The sequence below is a fragment of the Carex rostrata genome, chromosome 15 (assembly GCF_964058835.1).
Source record: "Carex rostrata chromosome 15, lpCarRost1.2, whole genome shotgun sequence".
NCBI classification, from domain to species: Eukaryota; Viridiplantae; Streptophyta; class Magnoliopsida; order Poales; family Cyperaceae; genus Carex; species Carex rostrata.
Window position 1 is genome coordinate 7936788 of NC_135932.1, and position 21944 is coordinate 7958731.

The 21944-nt window shown below is 33.3% G+C and overlaps 1 protein-coding gene and 2 long non-coding RNA genes across 6 annotated transcripts in view; 2 read left to right on the plus strand and 1 right to left on the minus strand.

Annotated features, from left to right (window-relative positions):
* Nucleotides 1-3225: 3225 nt before the first annotated feature.
* LOC144565918 (uncharacterized) lies at nt 3226-4271 on the plus strand. Its single transcript, XR_013515065.1, has 4 exons — nt 3226-3368; nt 3706-3817; nt 4014-4124; nt 4234-4271. It is a non-coding gene; the product is annotated as an uncharacterized LOC144565918 (long non-coding RNA).
* A 2178-nt stretch (nt 4272-6449) lies between these two features.
* LOC144566107 (jacalin-related lectin 33-like) overlaps nt 6450-21944 on the plus strand; it is a 70605-nt gene continuing 55110 nt past the window's right edge. The window contains exons 1-2 of one of the 4 annotated variants that reach the window (XM_078315993.1): nt 6476-6689; nt 7620-7829. In XM_078315993.1, the coding sequence (XP_078172119.1) occupies nt 6651-6689; nt 7620-7829 (249 nt within the window). In that variant the 5' untranslated portion in view covers nt 6476-6650. Of the gene's footprint in view, nt 6690-7619; nt 7830-21944 lie in introns of all 4 variants that reach the window. The other 3 variants (XR_013515132.1, XM_078315994.1, XM_078315995.1) reach the window with 3 other exon arrangements.
* LOC144566888 (uncharacterized) lies at nt 20822-21884 on the minus strand. Its single transcript, XR_013515300.1, has 2 exons — nt 21815-21884; nt 20822-21294 (listed from the first exon to the last, which is right to left on the minus strand). It is a non-coding gene; the product is annotated as an uncharacterized LOC144566888 (long non-coding RNA).

The window sequence follows — 21944 nt, forward strand, 5'->3', positions numbered from 1 at the left end:
TTGAAATGTGTTGAATTGTTGTTTTGAAATGCTTTGAATTGTTAAATTGGTGAATTTCAACTAGTTTAAATTGATTGAATTGCATGATTTGATTGAATTGTGGTATTTGAAATTTGGTGTAGATATGTATGAGATATTGATATCTTAAAAATGGTGTATGAATTGCTAACTTGTAAGGGGCTACTTTGCAAAATTGCAAAAATTGGATATCTTGGCGCCTTGACAAGTTTTATTGAATTACTTGGATTGCATGAGTTGAAATGTTGTATATGCATGAGCTATGCACATGGATATATACAACTTGATATGGTGAATTGAAATTGAATTGTTTTGCATGTAAAAGTTATGCCCTCAACTTTATTTTTGTTTGTAAATTATTGTTGCTATATTACTAAATTGAGGGGGAGTGCATAATTTGAGGGGGAGCACTTTAAATTAGTGCTAATTTTTCACCCTTTCGTCGATTTCCAAAAGGGGGAGAAATTGGTACAAATGGATTGAAATGCAAAATCAAAACTGGATTAACTAATTTCTGAAAATTTTCGATTTATGCACTTACTCACATTGTATGTTTTTGCAAATCGCCAAAAGGGGGAGATTGTTGTTCGTACAATAATCTTTTACGTCTATTTGACTAATTTGCAAAAACATACAATTATTGAATTTTACGATTTCTTCTATTTTAAGAACATATAGGTCCAAGAAGAGTAAGAACTGCGATGAAATATGCTTGGACTGAAGAAATCACGAAGACTTTTATCAAGAATATAAAATGTAAATTCAAAAGATTGATAAAGTATGTGTGAGGTTGATCAAAGTGGGATAAAACGTTATGAACGTTTACAAAACGTTGGTAACGTTTTATAATGATCAGAAGCTTCAAAAATATCAAAAGAAAACCAAGTTATAACGTTATAACGTTTTATAAAACGTTGTAACGTTTTACAAACGTTATAACGGTTATGAAACGTTGTAACGTTTAACAGGCTCAGAACAACTGAAGAACAGGTGTTCAGTATAAACTAGAAACGTTGGAACGTTTAGAAAACGTTGTAACGTTTATAAAACGTTGTAACGTTTTATAAAACGTTGAGCAACGTTTTACTAAGCTGTCAGAGAATTAAAACCCTAAATCGCATTTGAATAAAACGTTGGTAACGTTTTATAAAACGTTGGTAACGTTTTGCATCAAACAGCTCATTTTTGAGCTGCCACTATAAATAGATTGAGGGGATCACTTTCAAAACCACCTCAGCCGACCCTAATTATTTCAAAAGTGATTTTCTGAGAGCTTAGATCCACCATTGTTGTGAGAGCCTATAACTTCAAAATCCCTCAAGCAACCTCAACCTACTTCACCAATCTAGCTATAGATTAGGTTAGAGTAAGCTATTGAGTGTTTCTCTTGTGTTCCTAGATAATCGAGACCTTGTTCTCACCTCTTTGAGTTGGCCGTTTGACTTCCCGCTTGGTGTGTAAGGGCTCAACGGTTCACAAGTTGTAATCCTTTCGTATTGGGTAATAGGAAGGCGCACCTCACAAGGTTGCGAAGCCCCAGAGACGTAGGCCTTTGTTTTGCCGAACTCCGTTATCACCCCGCGTGTCAAATTTCTCTAAACTCATCTCTTTACTTTCAATTGCAATTTAATTTCAGTTTTTGAGCAATTAGAGGTGCCCCTAAGTGTAACATTTGACCCTTAGCAATTTGGATCCTATAAAGTAACTCAAATTGTGAGATTAGATCCGGACCATGCGATCTTTTCTAGCACGAATGTTAAAGAGATATGTGCATTCACCTCAGACCGGATTCTCATCGGACAGTCCAAATCTAAACTCATAATTCAAGTTACTATAGAGAAATTGGACCCAGACAAAACAAATCTAGGTCTTATCCCCTCGACAAATTACCCTCCCTTCCAGCCGCCTTGTTCTTTCAATTTTCTTTTTCACCCCAATCCCCTTTCTCCCTCCCTCCCTATCTGTCTCTCTCTCCCTCGCCAAGCCTACACGCCCCTTTCTAGTCCTAGTTTTCGAAACCCTAGATCTAAAGTGCGAAAGGTAAATGAGAAGAGCAGCGACGGCAAGTTGGCTCAGGCAGTGCGCATTCAGGCGGAACCACGGAAGGCGGGCGGGCCGGTGGCTCAGGCGGGACGGGGTACAGCTGCCGCCACTCAACCTTGTATACTGGCAAGAGGTAGCCTTCCAACATGGGTAGTATATTCTAGTCTCTATTTGGTTCAAAGATTTATAGGCTAATATAGTTCCAGAGAAGGTGCTGAAGACAAGGTGTATGACAGATCTTTTAGCTTTGCCTTGCCATAATCTAAAGTGCGAAAGTCATGACTAGAGACATGGGTACTTTTGATTTCTATAGTGTTCATGGATCTGACTAATGATCCACGAAATTTGTGTCTTTGTAATTTCTATGGTTATTCAATGTTGTGATATTAAGATCGGTGAAATCAGGATTAATGACACAACTAGGCAGTAATAGAAAGCCGAGGCTTGGTCGACATTTAATTGTACAGAACCATTCAGTACCTGTATGGCAGTATGAATACCAACTTTAGAAAGCTTCTTTTGCACCCAAAACACTAGCTAGTTGAACTAAATCAAGTAAAGTGGATTTTGGTCATTGATTCCCAATATACATGAACTTAACATAGTAGTTTTTGATTAGTTAGTATGGACAAATTAAAAATAGTTGTTTGATTGGATTAGCCTTGTACTAGTTGAGTTGCTTCTTAAACTACCTAAGAAAAATGGTGCATGTTAATTGCAAAATTGATATATTTTAGGTAGTTGTAGATTTGGTAAGAGGTTGGAGGTAATTTGCAACAGCGCATTACCTAACTGAGTTTTAATTTTGGTGCATTTAGGTATATCGCACTTGAATTTTTTTAATAATTTAGATGACACCTTACTGTTGCGTCAGGTACTACAAATGAAGAGGAAAGCGCTGTCATTGGTGGGTTACAATATCTCCATTCCAACAATAAATATATTTCTCAGGTTATTTATAACCTAATGCTACTTATTTTTATTTTATGAGCTACTTTTAAAATGTATTTTAGATTAAAGAAGTAGAAGAAAAATCAAATTATACAAGTTTTTCAGTATTTCATTATCATTCATACACATACTTCACTGCAAAATAATACAAATATAGACTAATACAACAAACTCTTCAGGTGCATCTTGATTTATTGCGCCGTTTATCTCATGACGGTGCAAAAGGACTTGCAAAAGCAAATAAGCTCAATAGTTACTGCCCCAATAGCGAAGGAAGGCAAGAGGGTGGAGGCTCAATAGTTACTGCACCAGTTGTTGAGAAGACCATTTCTTCTACAGTTGCTGAGTCAATTCAGGTCTGTCATAGCTCTCTGTCATTCTGTTGGTAGTAAGAAATGATCTTTAAGAATCAAGCATTGTTTTTGGACTTTAGTTGTTCTACTTTAGTTGTTCTTCTTTTCTAAATAAAATTTGTTCAACACTTAATTTAATTAGTAATTGTAGCGATTCTTGTGAGTAGTTACCTGAAAGTAAGTGTTTAAAAGTTTGGTTCAATATTGTAGTCCAATGCCTAAAAATTTGGTTCTCCTTGTGGTATGGTGATGGAATTAAATTGTAGTGATTCTTGTGAGTAGTTATCTCTTTTGTCCTAAATAAATACCTAGCTAATGCAGTTTTTCTCTTTTATTCCAGAAAGGAGTAGGTGACGAATCTGTTGGATAAATCTATTGGGTCCAAGCTAGAATGATATGTTGCAAGACAACTACAATATCAGTTTCAATCTAGCAGCAAAAAAGCTCTCCAGGTTCTGTTCTGTTGAAATAAATTAACCCCCTCATTTGGTATTGGTTTTCCTAGTTTTGACTTGGTGATATATATATATAACACTAGAGGTTATATGTCAGCCACAATCGATCTAAACCATTCAACATGATCTCCGAATCAAATTTTACATTTTGTTAAAATGAGTGTATGATTTCTGATTTTTATTTTCTGGGCAGCAATATGGTCAATGAAAATTGGCTGGACTCTGAAAGGTCTGTGCTTCATATCTATCACGAGCTTATAAAGGTGGTCATTGGGGGCGAGTTTATTTTTTTAATGCTTGAATGGTGGGTATATTTTGGTTGGCAATATTAAGGGTAAAGCATTTTGGTAATATTTTTGGTATATTCTTGCAAATTCAGTGGGAGTTTGTTTTATTTTGTTAATGCTTGAAAGGTGGGTATATTTTGGTTATATATAGAAGTTACTCTTCTTATCTTGGTAGTTGTTTGAAAGGTGTTATTTTACTGCCTCTATAATGTAGAAAAAATGTATGATGATTATAGTCTTTTAGTTATATATCAAAGTTCATTACTCTTCTTATCTTGTTAGTTGTTTTCTATGTATGTACTATTTTTTGTGTTTTATGTAAATCTTGTTGAATGATAGTCTGGGAATTGGTAAACAGTACTGGGTTGGTACCAGATTGGTACAGGGAGGGAGGATTGTAAAATTGGATTATGCTTTATTGCCTCAAGGTGGCTCATTTTAGACGTTGGATTTTCCACGCAAATAGTGGTAATTTATGTGCATGCAAAAAGTGCAAATCATGTCATTACAAATAGTCAACCATGTAATAACTACATATTACTCTCATGTAATAACGAAATCATATTCCCATGCAAATAAACATATGGGGCCCACGTTAACTAGTCTTGAAAATAGTCTAGTGGGTCTCGCGTTCCCTTGCCTTGCAAATACTATGGTGGGACCCACGTCTGCTTACCTTGCAAATAGTACAATGGGACCCACACTATCTTCTCTTGCAAATACTCCAAACTAGGTCAACTCTCGAAATATTTGCATGGCTAGTTATTGCATGCCAAGGCTCATGTAACAGACTTATTGCATGACTGCCCTTGTAAATACTGACTATTTGTATGGAGGGTATTTGCATGGTTGCACTTGCATGCCAAAGGCATTGCAACAAGCCATTTTCGTTGTCATGCAATAAATGATTATTCTAGTAGTGATTGGAGTGCTTTTCTTCCTTTCCGTGAGTGGAAGAATAAATAATACGGGAGAGATATAAAGAGGAGGAGATCAAATGAGAATAAATGATAGAGAGAGAATAGAAAAACTTTTCTTCCTTGGAGAGCTTGAATTTGTATCCTCTGCGATAACTCAAAAAGGAATCTTTTGAGTTAATACATCAGGACCATCCGATCAGCCTTAAAATTCGTGCAAATTAGATCCGCACAAATATTAAAGACCCCTATGTTATAAGTATAGACCGGACGAGCTCTGTTTACAATTAGACGGCCCATATTCATTAACTGAAAAGATTCTCTTTTGAGTTAATGCTGACGATGCTGGTTCGAAGTGCTTCTCTCTCTCTCTTATTTATTCTCATTCGATCTCTTCTTTATCATTTATTCTCATTCCGAGGAGTGCTTCTCTCTCTCTCTCTCTATCATTTGTTCTCATATGATCTCTTCTCCTCTTTATGTCTCTTCTGTATCATTTATTCTTCCACTCACGGAAAGGAAGAAAAGCACTCCACTGAACATAAATTACGAATATAATTAGAGACTCTGTAAATAACTACTCTTTTTTTATAAATTTATATGTTGCTCGGTAATTGCCGACAACCTTCAAAAATAAAAAAAATTTGAATAAAAATATCTTAAACGTAGTTGAGTTTATTCAATTGCCAATTGCAAGAGCTTAAATAAAGGCAAATCCACACATTTTCAAGGACCTTGCCTGATGCTGCCAAGGTAACAGATATGTATTTCAATCTTACGATTTGACTTTGACGATTATATATTTAAGCAACTATAATTTTTATTTTTGAGGGAAAAGAAGGTCAAGCTGTTATGTTAATTAATTTAAATTTAATTTAAAAATTTTTGAAAAGAAAAAACAAAATAGTTTCTCCGCAGATAGCATAATACAAATTTAGAAATTAGAAGATTCACATAATATTGTACCGAGGGATTAATGATTTGTTGAAAGGTTGCAATAATAGTGGGCCCAGTTCTAGCTGAAATAATAGAGGTGTACCCACAACATAGCAATCCAATTATAGCTTTCAGTGTTTGTTAACGGACCTGCTGGAAAATATTCTAGCATATATTGGACCACATTAAAAGAAGAAAAATGAAACAATAGAATTAATGTGTCTATTATTTTTCAGTTAAACAATAAATCAAGTTTTTCAACTATAAATATTTACAATCCAATTAGCATATGAACATACGACCTCTCATATAGAGAACATTATTTTAACTTCTCAACCAAAATCTGTTCGTAATATATGTTCAGTGGAGTGCTTTTCTTCCTTTCCGTGAGTGGAAGAATAAATGATATGGGAGAAAGATAAAGAGGAGACTATCATTTATTCTCATTCAATCTCTTCTTTATCATTTATTCTCATCAGAGAAAAGCTTTTCAGCTTCCTGTTATTCTCACTCCCTGGAGTGCCTCTCTCTCTCTCTCTCTCTCTCTCTCTATCATTTATTCTAATTCGATCTCTTCTCCTCTCTATATCTCTCCCGTATCATTTATTCTTCCACTCACAGAAAGGAAGAAAAGCACTCCACCAATTTGTGTTATGGTCTTGGTATGAGAGAGAAAGAGGAAATAACCCAATGGTCACAGCTTCTGAAGCTTTTTCTTGGCATCTAAGGGTAAGTTATCGCAGATTTAATTTGTTGCTCGTTTTACAAAAAAGAGACACCATTTGGGAGCAACTTGGAAGGTTTGATTTCATTACATTCCCAGCTTGATCTTTTCCATTTTTGCTAGGAGATTAACGCAAATATATATGCCATTAATTGTGTAATTAAGAGTTTCGGCAGAATCAAAGAGTCACCTAATCACCACCCTTAATTAATCAGTTGCTTAAATCTGATAAATATATACGAGGAGGGATCAAGTTACAACAATTTTTGAGTTACAACAAGTTACAACAAGCATTTTCTACATTTTCAAACTTCAAATCGTCGATCCAAACCGTTAGATGTGATCTCTACAATAAAATGTGCTTGGAGACCAAATTTTACATTTTTTTGAATTTTTTTACTATTTATTAAGATGGGTACAAAATTCAATGGTCTGAATTTGACTAGTTTTTGTACCCATCTTAATAAATAGTAAAAAAATCCCAAAAAATGTAAAATTTAGTCTCCAAGCACATTTTATTTTAGAGATCACATCTAACGGTTTGGATCGACGATTTGGAGTTTGAAAGTATAAAAAATGCTTGTTGTAACTTGTTGTAACTCAAAAATTGTTGTAACTTGATCCCTCCTCAATATATATATACAAGTATGCTTACCTGAACAATCTCTAGCTTAACAGTTAACGTGTGAATGAATGTAACACTGGTACGTATTGATCATCTTTTTGGAATTCATTAGTTTTGTTCTATAATTGTATGAATAACTTTAATTGGCAATATGTAATTTAGGAAAATGATATATCCCGATTTTATGACTAATCACTAACCTCAAGTCCTTAATATAGTATTGCACACCCACTTACAATTTAGCAAGTACACCTTTTTTTTATTATCATGAATTAACTAATAATTAGAAATATTTTGTACGAAAATATAGGGAAGAGAAATACACATAAAGCTCGGTCCTTGTGGAGTTACTGAAGGTACAAACTGGGACGATGGTTGTCATCAAAGAATAGAGAGTATCTTTGTTAGTTACTCGAGCACTCGTATCCATTCAATCCAAACTGTTTATAAAGATTTCAGTAACAACATTTTTATAGCACCGCCACATGGAAATTATGAGTACTCCTACACTTTTGAAGCGGTAACTATTAATTTTATATATTTTTGTCTAATATCTAATGTTCATTTAACTTTTATTCTTATCTACTAAGTTCATGTTGGATTTTGCAATTTGCAGCCCTTGAGGCAAATAGCTCTATTAACTCTGAGGAAAAAAATAAAGAAAAGAATACTTATCTTTTTTGTTGAGGAAATCCTTCAATCTTATCATAAATGAAAATTTGACGTATTAATTTGCACCGAATTTAAAGGTCTGACATGTATATAGCAATATTTTGTGTGGTGCCAGTAGATTCCAACAAAAAAATTTATATACACTTTTTTTTTTATATATATATTTATGGTCAATTACAAATATAGAACCCCAATCATTTAAATTAACATATGATCTATCGATTAAACTAACCTAAATTATTATTTAAAATCAATCGAGGTTATTTTATCTGGTGCATGAAACATGCCAGTAGTGTTTCTTTAATGTATATTTGATTTTTTTTTTTTTGCAGTTTAATGTTCCGTCCGAAACTCCGATTACTCGTATAGATGGATACTTTGACTTTCTTGGCATTACATGTCTGGAACTCAGCACAAACAACGGCAAGATGTGTTCTTTCGGCCCAAAAACTGGCTCTCCCTTAATCTACAAGGCTCCAAGAGGGTTTACCGGTTTCCACGGACGCCACAACGGTTACTGTCTCAAGGCTCTAGGAGTATATGTCAATAGCTCTGCCACAAAATCTTAGAATCCCATAGACTTCAAATGGAAATTGTTTCTCCATTTTTCTTTTCAATTTGGCACTGCTAGTATAAATATAGTCATAATCCATATAATCTGCCATAATAGAAACAACACTGTCTGTTACAATCAGCGAAGATCACATAGACCATGCACTGTTTACGGACACATTAATTTATAATGACCAACTCTTAGATGAGGTAATTGTCAACTTAAAACAGTAATTAGATGACATTAGCTGGTTCTGATCTGGTACAATGCAGTGGTAATTTCAAATCAATACCATGCATACTGTTTTTGAGGATAATTATTGTTCTTGAAAAGAACCTATCAAATTATAATATGACTTGAGAAAAAAGTATGGAACCATTTACCTGAACTAATTTGTCATGAATTTCCAGTTACCTGTCATCTATTGGTACTGACATTAATTATGTTCACTGTTTTTTTGTTTTATGTGTATATTTGTTCTGTCTGTGCTTCTGTTGTGCCATCAAGTATTTCATTTGTAACTTAGAATCGTAGATTATGGAAAATGTAATTAATTTACAAACAAGTTTGTAATCATATAAGCTCAACCCAGTTATCAATTTCATGAACAGAATGTCATCAGGATTCTGTTTACATTTGGAAAATTGAACAAATTGGAAGTGAATGTGTTTTTTTTTTTCCTCAGAAAAGCAACTATCCGTTTAACATTGCATATGAACTATGAAAGCCCTCCTGATTTCAAGTTCATTCGTTATCTCCACCCCCTCCACAGTTAGAACCGTGACAGTGTTTCTTGTTGCTCTAGACGAAGCAAATGAGTGAAAGAATCTAGTGTTGTTGTCTCCATTTTTAAGCCAATTCTATTTTGCCCTTTGCTTCCACTTAGTTTCCGAGTTGATCGCAAGGTCATATGCCTGTTGTCTGACCTTTTGTCTAAATCGGAATTCCCTCGAATCAAGATTTCTTTTTTCCTCAATACAATCAAAGAAGAGAATTACCTTTTTATCACAACAAATTTTTGTTAGTTTGAAAATATAGAAATATAGAAATAAACTAATTAAAATTATTGATAAGATAATTTATAATTTATACCATGATTGATGAAATAATATTAAAATTTTTTTTAATATAATTTATATACAATTTATTAAATTCATAAGAAATTAAGATATCAGGATCGGTTCTTAGTGTACAACCGATCTTGATAGTAGATCTTAGGATCGGTTGTATACTAAGAACCGATCCTGATAGTTATCTGGATCGGTTCTCATATAGAATCGATCCTAATAACTAATTTTTATAAATTTAATAAGTTTTATAAATAAACATTTAAATATCATTTTTATTTTTTTATTTATAAAAATATGTCAAGAGAGGGACATTTTGGTCATTTTAGATTATGGCTGGGTCCTGGATATGTTCAATTATTATTTAGAATTGTAGAGAATTGAATTTGGGTTCATTTGGGACTGATTTTAATTGACTTGGACTTAGTATGAGAAAGTTATGGCAAAAAGGGGCTTGACAGGGCTTATTTATAAAGATTTTATATTTCCAGGGACTTGTTTGTACTTTTCCAGGGATCTGAGGCTGTGATTTGGGCTTTTAACAGGGTCTGGAATGAATATTGGGCCTTTAAGGGCTTGTTTGAAAATGTTTTATACTGACAGGGGCCTTTGTGTAAATTTACAGGAGCTTCTCTGCATATTTTTAATAAACAGAGGGGTTTATGTGCAAAAGGATTTTGTTCGGTCATATGTGGACTTAGAGATTAGTGCTGAGCTTTAGGATTTGAGCTTTTAGGCCTTTGAGATATGTATAAGCCATTGGATTAAAATCATTGGGCTTTGAGATGTGTGCAAATATCAAGATTTGGGCCTTGGGCCTTTGAGATGTGTACTGGGCCTTTGGATTTAATTCATTGAGCTTTGAGATCAGTGCAGACATGATTTGATTTGAATGATCTTTAAGATTTAGGCTTAGAGCATCAAGAAGTGTGCTAGGCCTTTAGAATATGTGTAGGAGCTTGGATATTTAATATTTGAACTTTGAGATTAACACTGGATATGGTTTGATCAAAGGGGCTTTGAGATTGGGCTGTTGGGCCTTAATGAATGTGCTGAGTCATCAATTAATGTGCAGAGCATAGATGCTACTCATTTGGGCTTTGAGATTCGGATTAATTCATTTAATCATTTTATCCGACTGATAGGGAGTTCCATGGGTCAGTAAACGATCAATTTAATTTGAATTCGGATCGTCGGATCAAATGGGCGCTTTAATATCTGTGCAACCCGATGAACCCTAGGGTTCATCTTTGACAGGACCGAGGAAGGAAGGTTCCGGCTGATTCTGGTCACGGCGGCTCCGACTGAGCACTTCATCTTGAATTCTTGATCGCCTTGATGTCAGAAGTTGATTGGTGCCTTTGTTGGCCGCTGAGGACCATCGGATACAGTGATATTGGCATGAACAGTACCTATCGGTACCGATTGAGGTTTGAATTTGATTTCCTTTTATTTTGATGCAATTTCCTTCAATTAATTGGTTGTTTAGCATCATTTCGGAGCATGAAAGCTCAGGGAAGCGTCAATTTCGAATTTAATTGCATTTGGAACATGATTTGATTTCATGGGTCTCGGTTTGATGCCGAATTGGTACCGATATGTGGTACAATGACTTTGAGTCTTGATCAAAGGCTAAAGGGTGTTGATTTGAGCATCTAGGAGCTATTTGCACATGTTTGAGAGTTCAATTTGATTTGGATTGGCAGCTGACCAAGTATGGCATGAAAGACATGCATTTTCAGTTCCTTTTAAACCATTTTCTCATGAATTTTGTACATGAAGTGCAAATTTTATTTTACATAATAAAAAAGGATCATATCAGGAGCTTGTGTACCAATTTTTATTATTTTAAGGAATTTATTCACATTTCTAGGAATTTATTCATGTCAGGGGTATGAAAGTCAATTTAGCAGTTTTATTTCTGCATTTTCATCTTTTAAAAGTCTGAATTTAGAAATTCGTAGAAAACTGTAGAAAAATCATAAAAATGTAAAGTTTATGCCCATTTCATGTGTTTTTGAGTCTTCTAGCTGGTTATGAAGTCCATTTTTTCATTTTAGTCCCTATGCTTGTCAGAATTGTCAGATTTGTCGAGACAGCATGTATCACTGTTTTTAGCACATTATGCTATACCAGTTGGGCCATTCAGGTGATTAGTTGCTAAGTACAGGTTGGATGTGATACCAGGGATTGGTACAAGGTATGCCATGGGTTCTAGTAGGCTTTCAAGGTCCATAACAGGTTTTCAAGGGCTTAATGCCACTGTGCTGGTACCAGTCAAAAGGGGGAATCAAAATCAAAACTCCAAGCTATAAGAAACATTGTTTATAGGCTGCCAGAGCCTATAGTTTTGCAAATAGGTCCTTGTCTTTTAGAAAATTACATTTACATGTTCTTTCCACCAAGATTTTGACATCTCCCATCAAAATTTAGACATTATCATTAGGATATCATGGTACTAAGAATATAAGTGACTTAATTCAGTATATGCTGATGTCTACTCATCTCTTTGAACTCCATCCTTCACTATATGTGTATTAATTTACTTTCTACTCTTTTGCTTCATGCAACATGGTCCATATGGTTTGTCCTTAGCCTTGCATCAGAGTTCAAGCTCACTAATACACATTATAGGTCCATCTTGATCAAGGGAAAAGTAAGGAAGCCAGCTGGCTTAACCTTATTATTTTGTTTTATTTTTTATTTTTATTTTTTTTGTCCTTTAATTCCTTTGATTAAATGACTTCTATTAATCCAATGTAAGAGAAGCCAGCTGGCTTAACCCTCACATTATCATAATTTTCATTATTTAACTAAGAATTAGAGGACTTGCCTTAAAAGAAAATAAAAAAGATAGAAAAGAAATCAGAAAATCAGAAAAGAAAAGAAGAAAGAAAAAAGAAAATACAAATGTTTATATTTCAGATTCATTGGCTTTTAAAATCAGCTATATAGCTGTTATTACCTCATCTTTTTATTTTATACCTCAATATAGCATGGATTGCTATAAGAAGCTTTTATTTGAACAACTCAATGCCTTGAGCTCATGAATCTGAACCAAGGTGTTGATAATAGCAAAGAAAAGGAAGAAAACGAAAAAAACGAAAGAAAGAGCAAAGGCACAGATCAGATCAAAAGAAGAAAAAGAAAAAAAGAAAAGAAAAGAAGAACAAACATTTCAACTAAAACAAGCTCCAAGTAAACTTGTATTTCATTCATTCATATAGTATATACATGAAAACTAAACCACATATAGCATCTACATTACTTAAAAATGGAAGTCTACCCATGCCTTTTTATTTTGACAGAGGAGAGGAAGAAGAAAGCTCTTAAGCTTTTTAACTATCAGAGTATTAGTATATGGGGTCTTTTGACTATGGGGGCTTGTTGAGATTTGTGTATAGTATAGGTATCAAGGTGGCTGTGTATATTTGGAGCGTCTTTTCCTTTCAGCTGCAAGGGCTTTATATAGCCGTGCATTAGGGCACACTAGTGGAAAAACAGAAATCAGGATCGGCCTATCTGGATCGGTTATATGGACACCCGATCCTAATAAGTATCTGGATCGGTTTATTTAAAAAAATCGATCCTAAAAACTATTCAGATCGGTTTTTAGTAACAACCGATCCTAGTTTATTACTATTAGGATCGGTTTTTTGTGGAAACGGATCCTGATACTATCAGGATCGGTTTTATTTTAGAACCGATCCTAATAGTTCAATCATTTGGATCAGTTTTTAGTAAAAACCGATCCTGATAGTATCAGGATCCGTTTCCAACAAAAACCGATCCTGATAATTAAAATATCTCAAATAAATCTTATTAATTGAAATATATCATAAAATAGCATCTGGATCGGGTCTATACATAATAACCGATCCAGATAACTTAAATACATCTAACAAATTAAAATATATCAGAAAATAGCATCTGGATCGGTTTTTAGCAATAAAACCGATCCAGATACTATCAGGAACGGTTTTATTGCTAAAAACCGTTCTTGATAATTTTTTTTTTTTTTTTTTTTTTTTTTTTTTTAAGGTAGCATGGTAAAACCTGGCCAGCTTTCAAGTACGTTTTTTTTTTTTTTAAAGAGGTTTATAATTAAATTAATTTCTTTAAAGAGGTCAAATTAAAGATATTTCATTCCCTATGTACATCCTATATATGAACCGTCTGATCAAATTCGAATCAATATGGTCTTGGTCTAACCATATATATTTTGTTATCTCAGGTAATATGAATTCGTTTCCATTTGTTCATGACATCAATTAAGCAATTAATTTTATGGTATTAATTTATAAATAACAAATAAATAATTAAACAAACAATTATACAAACACAAACAAGTTGTTTATTTTTTTTAAATAATCTATGGTTATATATATATTTCTCAGATAACTTAAATACATATAACAAATGAAATATATATCAGAAAATAGCATCTGGATCGGTTTTTAGCAATAAAACCGATCCAGATACTATCAGGAACGGTTTTATTGCTAAAAACCGTTCTTGATAATTTTTTTTTTTTTTTTTTTTTTTTTTTTTTTTTTTTTTTTAAAGGTAGCATTGTAAAACCTGGCCAGCTTTCAAGTATGTTTTTTTTTTTTAAAAGAGGTTTATAATTGAATTAATTTCTTTAAAGAGGTCAAATTAAAGATATTTCATTCCCTATGTACATCCTATATATGAACCGTCTGATCAAATTCGAATCAATATGGTCTTGGTCTAACCATATATATTTTGTTATCTCAGGTAATATGAATTCGTTTCCATTTGTTCATGACATCAATTAAGCAATTAATTTTATGGTATTAATTTATAAATAACAAATAAATAATTAAACAAACAATTATACAAACACAAACAAGTTGTTTATTTTTTTTAAATAATCTCTGGTTATATATATATTTCTCAGATAACTTAAATACATCTAACAAATGAAATATATATCAGAAAATAGCATCAGGATCGGTTTTTAGCAATAAAACCGATCCAGATACTATCAGGAACGGTTTTATTGCTAAAAACCGTTCTTGATAATTTTTTTTTTTTTTTTTTTTTTTAAGAACAACTTTGAAAATAAAATAGTATTAGAATCAGTTATTTCAAATAACCAATTCTAATACTATTTTTTTGTATATGGCATATGGTTCAATTATATGGTTGTTGTATATGTAATTAGTGTGGTGATTAATAGAATATATATATGGTTGTTGTATATGGCATATGGTTCAATTATAAATATTTTTTGATGAAAATTAATGTAATTTACATTATTAAAATTTATGTGATAATATAATTAGTTATTTGACATTGATATTTCATTTTGAAGTCATTTTGACTATTGAATTTTTTTATACAATCATGCATGATGCATCAATGACTTGTGCCATATAATAATATGCATAGGACTTGAACCCTTGTTGTGTGGGGTTGTGAAGGAACGAATACGAATATTAGCATTTGGTCGATCGGAACCGTTAAAATGAAAGAATGTCATATTAATTTCACCATTATAAAATTTGATACAATTCGGGATTCGTGTACTAGTTCATCAAAGCAAAACAATATAGCAACATCGCACGGCCGTAAATAATTTACGTTGGATCAAAACTTACAGTTGTCGGGCCTTCGGCACTTTTACGTTATTAATGTTCCATGTTATATCTTGATCATTTTAAAAATTATTACATGTCATTTAATTACAGACCCACCGTTGGATGATCATGCAGAAATGAACGGTCTGCATTCCATTTAACAATTTGATGCCATTAATAATAATAAAATTGTACAAAATTGATCATAGTAGAGTTGATTTGGCCATACAAACACAAATAAATAAATTTGATATTTTTCACATTTTTCTTAATATTTATCTGTGTACATGCATTATCAACAGAAAAGAAAATAAATGGTAGCCGTTTGATGGTTGATAGACCATCAATATGAGTGGGGTTTACCGCAGTGATCTTTCTTATATATAGTATCAGGATCGGTTTTTTATAAAAAACCGATCTTGATACTATTTTTCTTCAAAGTTGGTTCTGCAGCAAAAAAAAAAAAAAAAAAAAAAAAAAAAAAAAAAAAAAATTATCAAGAACGGTTTTTAGCAATAAAACCGTTCCTGATAGTATCTGGATCGGTTTTTTATAAAAAATCGATCCTGATTTTTTTTTTTTTTTTTTGCAGGACCCATTTTGAAAAAAAAATTTATCAAGATCGGTTTTTATATAAAAAACCGATCCTGATACTATTTTTTTCAAAGTTAGTCCCGCCAAAAAAAATTAGTATTAGGATCGGTTTTTTATAAAAAACCGATCCTGATACTATTAGGATCGGTTTTTTATAAACAACAGATCCTAATGATAACTCTCTATATAACCTGCTTAGGGTTCTTCTTATTTTCATTCCGCGCCTCTCATTTTCAACTTAGCGTCTCTCTCACTGTCTCCGTCTCTCCCTCTGTACTCTTTGTGTCTCTCTCTCTGTCTCCGTCTCTCCCTCTCCTCTGTGTCTCTCTCTCTCTTTCTCTCCGTCTCTTCCTCTCAAAGCCGAGCCTCTCGCACCTCCGGCTCGGCCGATCAAATATTACGGTATTAACTTTATATAATTTTCTCATTATTATGCTTTAAAAACACATTTTTTTGTATTTTTTATTGTAAAATGTTTTTCCATCTAATTGTTACATTTGTTTTTATTTTTAGGATCTTTTTTAATCTCAAGTGATGTGATTGCAAAAGAGGTAATTATTGATTTTTTTATTGTTGTGCTTTACATTAATTGCATAAATGTGTGTTAATTGAAGAAATAGCTCAATTAGTCACTTGTATGTTTGTTAATTAATTTTTTTTGGATTTAAATTTCTTGTTATAATATGTAATGCTTCACAAAACTTTGTATGAACATGAATTTTTTGTAATAATTTAAGATGTGTATGATATTTAATTTATGATGTGTATATGATATTTGATTATTGTTTCTTACTGTGCAAAAAAAAATATATTTAGGATGCTGGCCAGCAAAATATATATGGAAGCTGGTCAAATAAATAAAAATATTTTTTTTAGCTTCAATAAAACATCAGGATCGGTTATTTTAAACAACCGATTCAGATTACTACTATTATGATCGGTTATTTTTTTTAAAACCGATCCAGATTTCAGATCCTCATTCCAACAAAAAAAAAGTATCAGGATCGGTTTTATATAAAAACTGATCTTGATAGTTCGTATCTGGATCGGTTTTTATTTAAAAACTGATCTAGATATGAAATTTTTAATAAAAAAAAATATTCGAAAATATTATCAAGAACGGTTTTTATATAAAAACTGATCTTAATAGTTCCTATCTGGATCGGTTTTTATTCAAAAACTGATCTAGATATGAAATTTTTAATAAAAGAAAATATTCGAAAATATTATCAAGAACGGTTTTTATATAAAAACTGATCTTAATAGTTCCTTTCTGGATCGGTTTTTATTCAAAAACTGATATAGATATGAAATTTTTAATAAAAAAAAATATTCGAAAATATTATCAAGAACGGTTTTTATATAAAAACTGATCTTAATAGTTCCTATCTGGATCGGTTTTTATTCAAAAACTGATCTAGATATGAAATTTTTAATAAAAAAAAATATTCGAAAATATTATCAAGAACGGTTTTTATATAAAAACTGATCTTAATAGTTCCTATCTGGATCGGTTTTTATTCAAAAACTGATCTAGATATGAAATTTTTAATAAAAGAAAATATTCGAAAATATTATCAAGAACGGTTTTTATATAAAAACTGATCTTAATAGTTCCTTTCTGGATCGGTTTTTATTCAAAAACTGATATAGATATGAAATTTTTAATAAAAAAAAATATTCGAAAATATTATCAAGAACGGTTTTTATATAAAAACTGATCTTAATAGTTCCTATCTGGATCGGTTTTTATTCAAAAACTGATCTAGATATGAAATTTTTAATAAAAAAAAATATTCGAAAATATTATCAAGAACGGTTTTTATATAAAAACTGATCTTAATAGTTCCTATCTGGATCGGTTTTTATTCAAAAACTGATCTAGATATGAAATTTTTAATAAAAAAAAATATTCGAAAATATTATCAAGAACGGTTTTTATATTAAAACTGATCTTAATAGTTCCTATCTGGAGCGGTTGGTATTCTAAAACGGATCTAGATAACTACTATTAAGATCGGTTTTATGAAAAAACCGATCCTATTAGTTTCTATTTGGAACGGTTCTTTAAAAAATATAAAACCGATCCTGATAGTATCAGTATCGCCTTCATCAGGATCGGTTGGATTCCGTTACTGATATGTGTATATAACCGATCCTGATTCCATATTTTCCACTAGTGGCAGCAATAGGTGGAGATTCATGTGCTGGCATCATCCGCATCGTCCATTTCTCATCTAATCGGATGGCCATGGTTTGAGGCGCAGAAGAGGCAGCAGGAGGTATCTTTTGGCAGGCCAGGTGCGTCCTTTATTTTGTTTCCATTCAAAGGCGCAGGAAGGAGCAGCCGTTGGAGGGGAATGTGAAAATCCCATTTCACCCGTGTAGGCATGGTGCAGCATGAGCCGTGAGGCTACCAAAGGGATGGTCCTTCATAAACCATGTGTACAGCTGGGAGTAGCGTGAGGCGCGTGAGTGCATTATTCAATTTGCATTCAGTGAGCTTGGCTGATTGGCCGAATGGTACGGGACCCAGCTGTCGGCTTCAATAAGAAACAGCATTATAATTTGATTGTTGCGGAGGCTGCACCATAGAAGAGAGGCAAAGGCCCAATTGCAACGGCCCATGTAGCATAGCAAATCAAAACACGTCTATTTAATTGGATCAGCGCCTATGTATCAAACCAACAGATCCATGTAGTGAGATTTTATTTCCTTGCTTTAAAACCGTGACTCAACTTGGAGTTCCACAATCAAATTCGGCCTATATATCAATTTAAGGCCGTGACTCAATTTGATGATTTAAATGGGTTCATCCATTTCAAACAATAATGGACACCTCCATTTCCCATTTCATTTAATTTTCAAAATTCAATAACTCTCCAACCATTTTGAGTTAAGAGATGTATGATATATCAAAATTCACGGTTTCATATGTAGAATATTACCATGAATTTTAACATGCCATTATCAATTTATCTTGGAGATCCTTTATATACTCTGACATTTTTCAAGCATTTAAACATTGCCAATATCGTCAATTTATTTAATTAACAAAATTAAGGTACAACAGTAGAATAAGCTCTTACAATGCTGCCCTCAGGACGATATCGATTCTTGACATATGCCTTTAACAATCCCATGTATCTCTCGAACAGATACATGTACCGCAAGAAAACAGGTACACACATCTTAATTTCTCTAATTAGGTGAATAATTAAATGAACCATAATATAAAAAAAAAGACGGCAGAAAATACATTTCAAGATGACAAAGAGTTACAACAACCTCCTTCTGCAGAGCATCTAGCGTATCAGGATCATTTACTTTGCAACAGATGGCGTTAAAGAAAAAATAAAGCTTCGTGATGGTCTGCCTCACACACTTTGGCAATATGCCCCGAATTGCAACAGGAAGAAGCTGTGTCATTAAAACACGACAGTCGTGAGACTTCATTCCTGTTAAATTTAAATCTTCCAGTGAAACTAGGTTTTTAATATTCAAAGAATATCCAGATGGAACTTTTACACCGTGAAGGCATTCCAATAAACTTTTTTTTTCTCTTCTTTCGTCAGCGTATGCATTGCGGGCTTTAGATATGTACAAAATTTCCCATTTTCTCTTTCCTTCTCTGCTGACTGTAGATCCGGCCGTATGTTCAAGAATTGCATGTGTTTCCGAGCATTGATACCATCCTTAGTCTTACCCGGAATATTCAATAAGGTTCCAACCAGGCTATCACACACATTTTTAACCACATGCATCACATCAAGACAGTGTCGAACATCTAAGTACTGCCAGTATGGTAAATCCCAGAATATTGACCTCTTCTTCCAACAAATTTTTGGTGCCCCTTTCTTTCTCACCACCTTTTTTTTTTTAAAAATTTCCCAAATTGAACTTTGATATCCTTCACTCGCAAATAAACAGCTTTACCGGTCAACAGATAATTTACTCTGGTATTCTCGGTCTTTCCATTGAATTCTCTCTTTCTCTTTCAGTGTGCGTGGTTGGTAGGAAGAAATCTACGATGACCCATATATACATGTTTTTAGAGGAATTAGGTAGTCACACATCGACTGTATCGTCCAGGCAAACGGGGCACGCTTTCTCTCCTTTGACACTGTAACCCGATAAATTTCCATAAGCCGAAAAATCATTAATGGTGCAGAAAATCATGGCCCGTAAAGTGAATTTCTCCTTGCTGTATGCATCAAATATCTGCATTCCGGCTTGCCATAATTATTTTAAATCCTCGATCAATGACTCTAGATACACATCTGTGTCGTTCCCAGACTGTTTGGGTCCTGATATGAGCAAGGTCAACATGATGTATTTGCATTTCATACATAACCAAGGCGGAAGATTATAAATGCACAATAGAACCGGCCAAGTGCTATACTTGCTGCTCATGCTACTTTACGGATTTATTCCATCTGTAGTCAGCCCAAGCTTAAGATTTCTAGGGTCACGTTTGAATTCGGGGAACTCTCTATCAATATTTCTCCACTGAGGAGAATTAGTGAGGTGTCGTAATTTTCTGTCCTTTTTTCGGTTATCAGCATGCCAACGCACTAATTTTGGATCTTTAGCATTTGAGAACAAACGTTTGAATCTCGGTTTCACGGGGAGGTACCACAATGCTTTTGCCGGAGGTCCTTTATTCAGGTTGTAATCACTTTTATCGCCGGTTACCTGCTTTGGTTTGTAACATGATGGACCACATTTTGGACACTCGTGAAGATCTTTGTACTCATTTCGATATAAGATACAATCATTTGAACACACATGTATTATTTGAACTTCTAAATCCACTGGGCACAATATTTTCTTTGCTTCATAAACATTAGATGGTATCTCGTTTCCATCCGGAAGCATTTCTTTTAAAGTTTGTAATAACTCAGTAAAACTTCTATCACTCCAATCGTTAGATGCTTTAAGGTTATACAATTTTAATACACCTTTTAATTTTGAAAATTTAGAACAATCAGGGTACAATTCCTTATTAGAATCTTCGTACAAATTCTCAAATAAACAATACTGCTTATCATTATCAAAATCCTCTTCTAAATCACGTAACATTTGATCGAAATTATCACATCTATCTACCACTATATCATTATTTTCTTCGGTATGGTATTCTTGATGCTCACTACGAGTTCCTATGTCGGTTTTCAATCCCCGTAGATCATTTCCGTCATCTCCACTAGTATGGTATTCCTGATGCTCAGTACCAGTACCTATGTCGGTTGGCAAACTCTCACCATGCCATAACCAACACTTATATCCTTGCTTGAATCCACGACGGATTAAATGGTTCCTCAGTTGGTTCGGGTTGGAAAATTTTTTACCATTGTTACAATCACGACAAGGACACGACACCAGTGCACTCCCCTTATTTGTTATATCTTCCATAGCAACTCTGATAAATTCCTCAACATCTGTCATATATTCATCAGATAGACGTGATGCTCCGTACATCCAACTGCGGTCCATCTTTAATTATAATAAAACATAATTAATTAAGAGCAAGGTTGGGGTACTCAATTCTGTTCACAATAGGGCTTACATGGGGTTGGGTTACCATCCTATCCCACTCTTTGAATACTTTGTCTCAGTAGTGACCACATGTTAGTCGTGTTTTAGCATTTAAGAAAATTTCGGCAGCATTTCCCCTTAGTTCCTCGAGTATTCGGGGAACTAATAAGGGAAAATGCTGCCGAAATTTTCTTAAATGCTAAAACACGACTAACATGTGGCCACATCCTAAATGAGACAAAGTATTCAAAGTGTAGTCCCAAAACGGGGACTATTCAAATAATCCCTAATGGATTAATTTTGAACGGGTATCATGACCTAAAGGCATATATTAATCATGCGGTTGTGGCTTATAAGACAGTACTCTAGCTACAAACCTAATATAAATACATCTACGTACTGTAGCTATACACTCTTATAAAAAAACACATTAATGCACAAAACTAATTAAACATGAGTTTTAGGTTGTACTTACAACTTTTTTTTTGGATGCCGGATCGAGTGAGATGAAGATCGCTGCACCAAATCTCTCAATAATATCCAATCTACAAAATTAAACCATTGATTGGAACCTAATTAAGAGATGTATATATATAACATGTTACCGT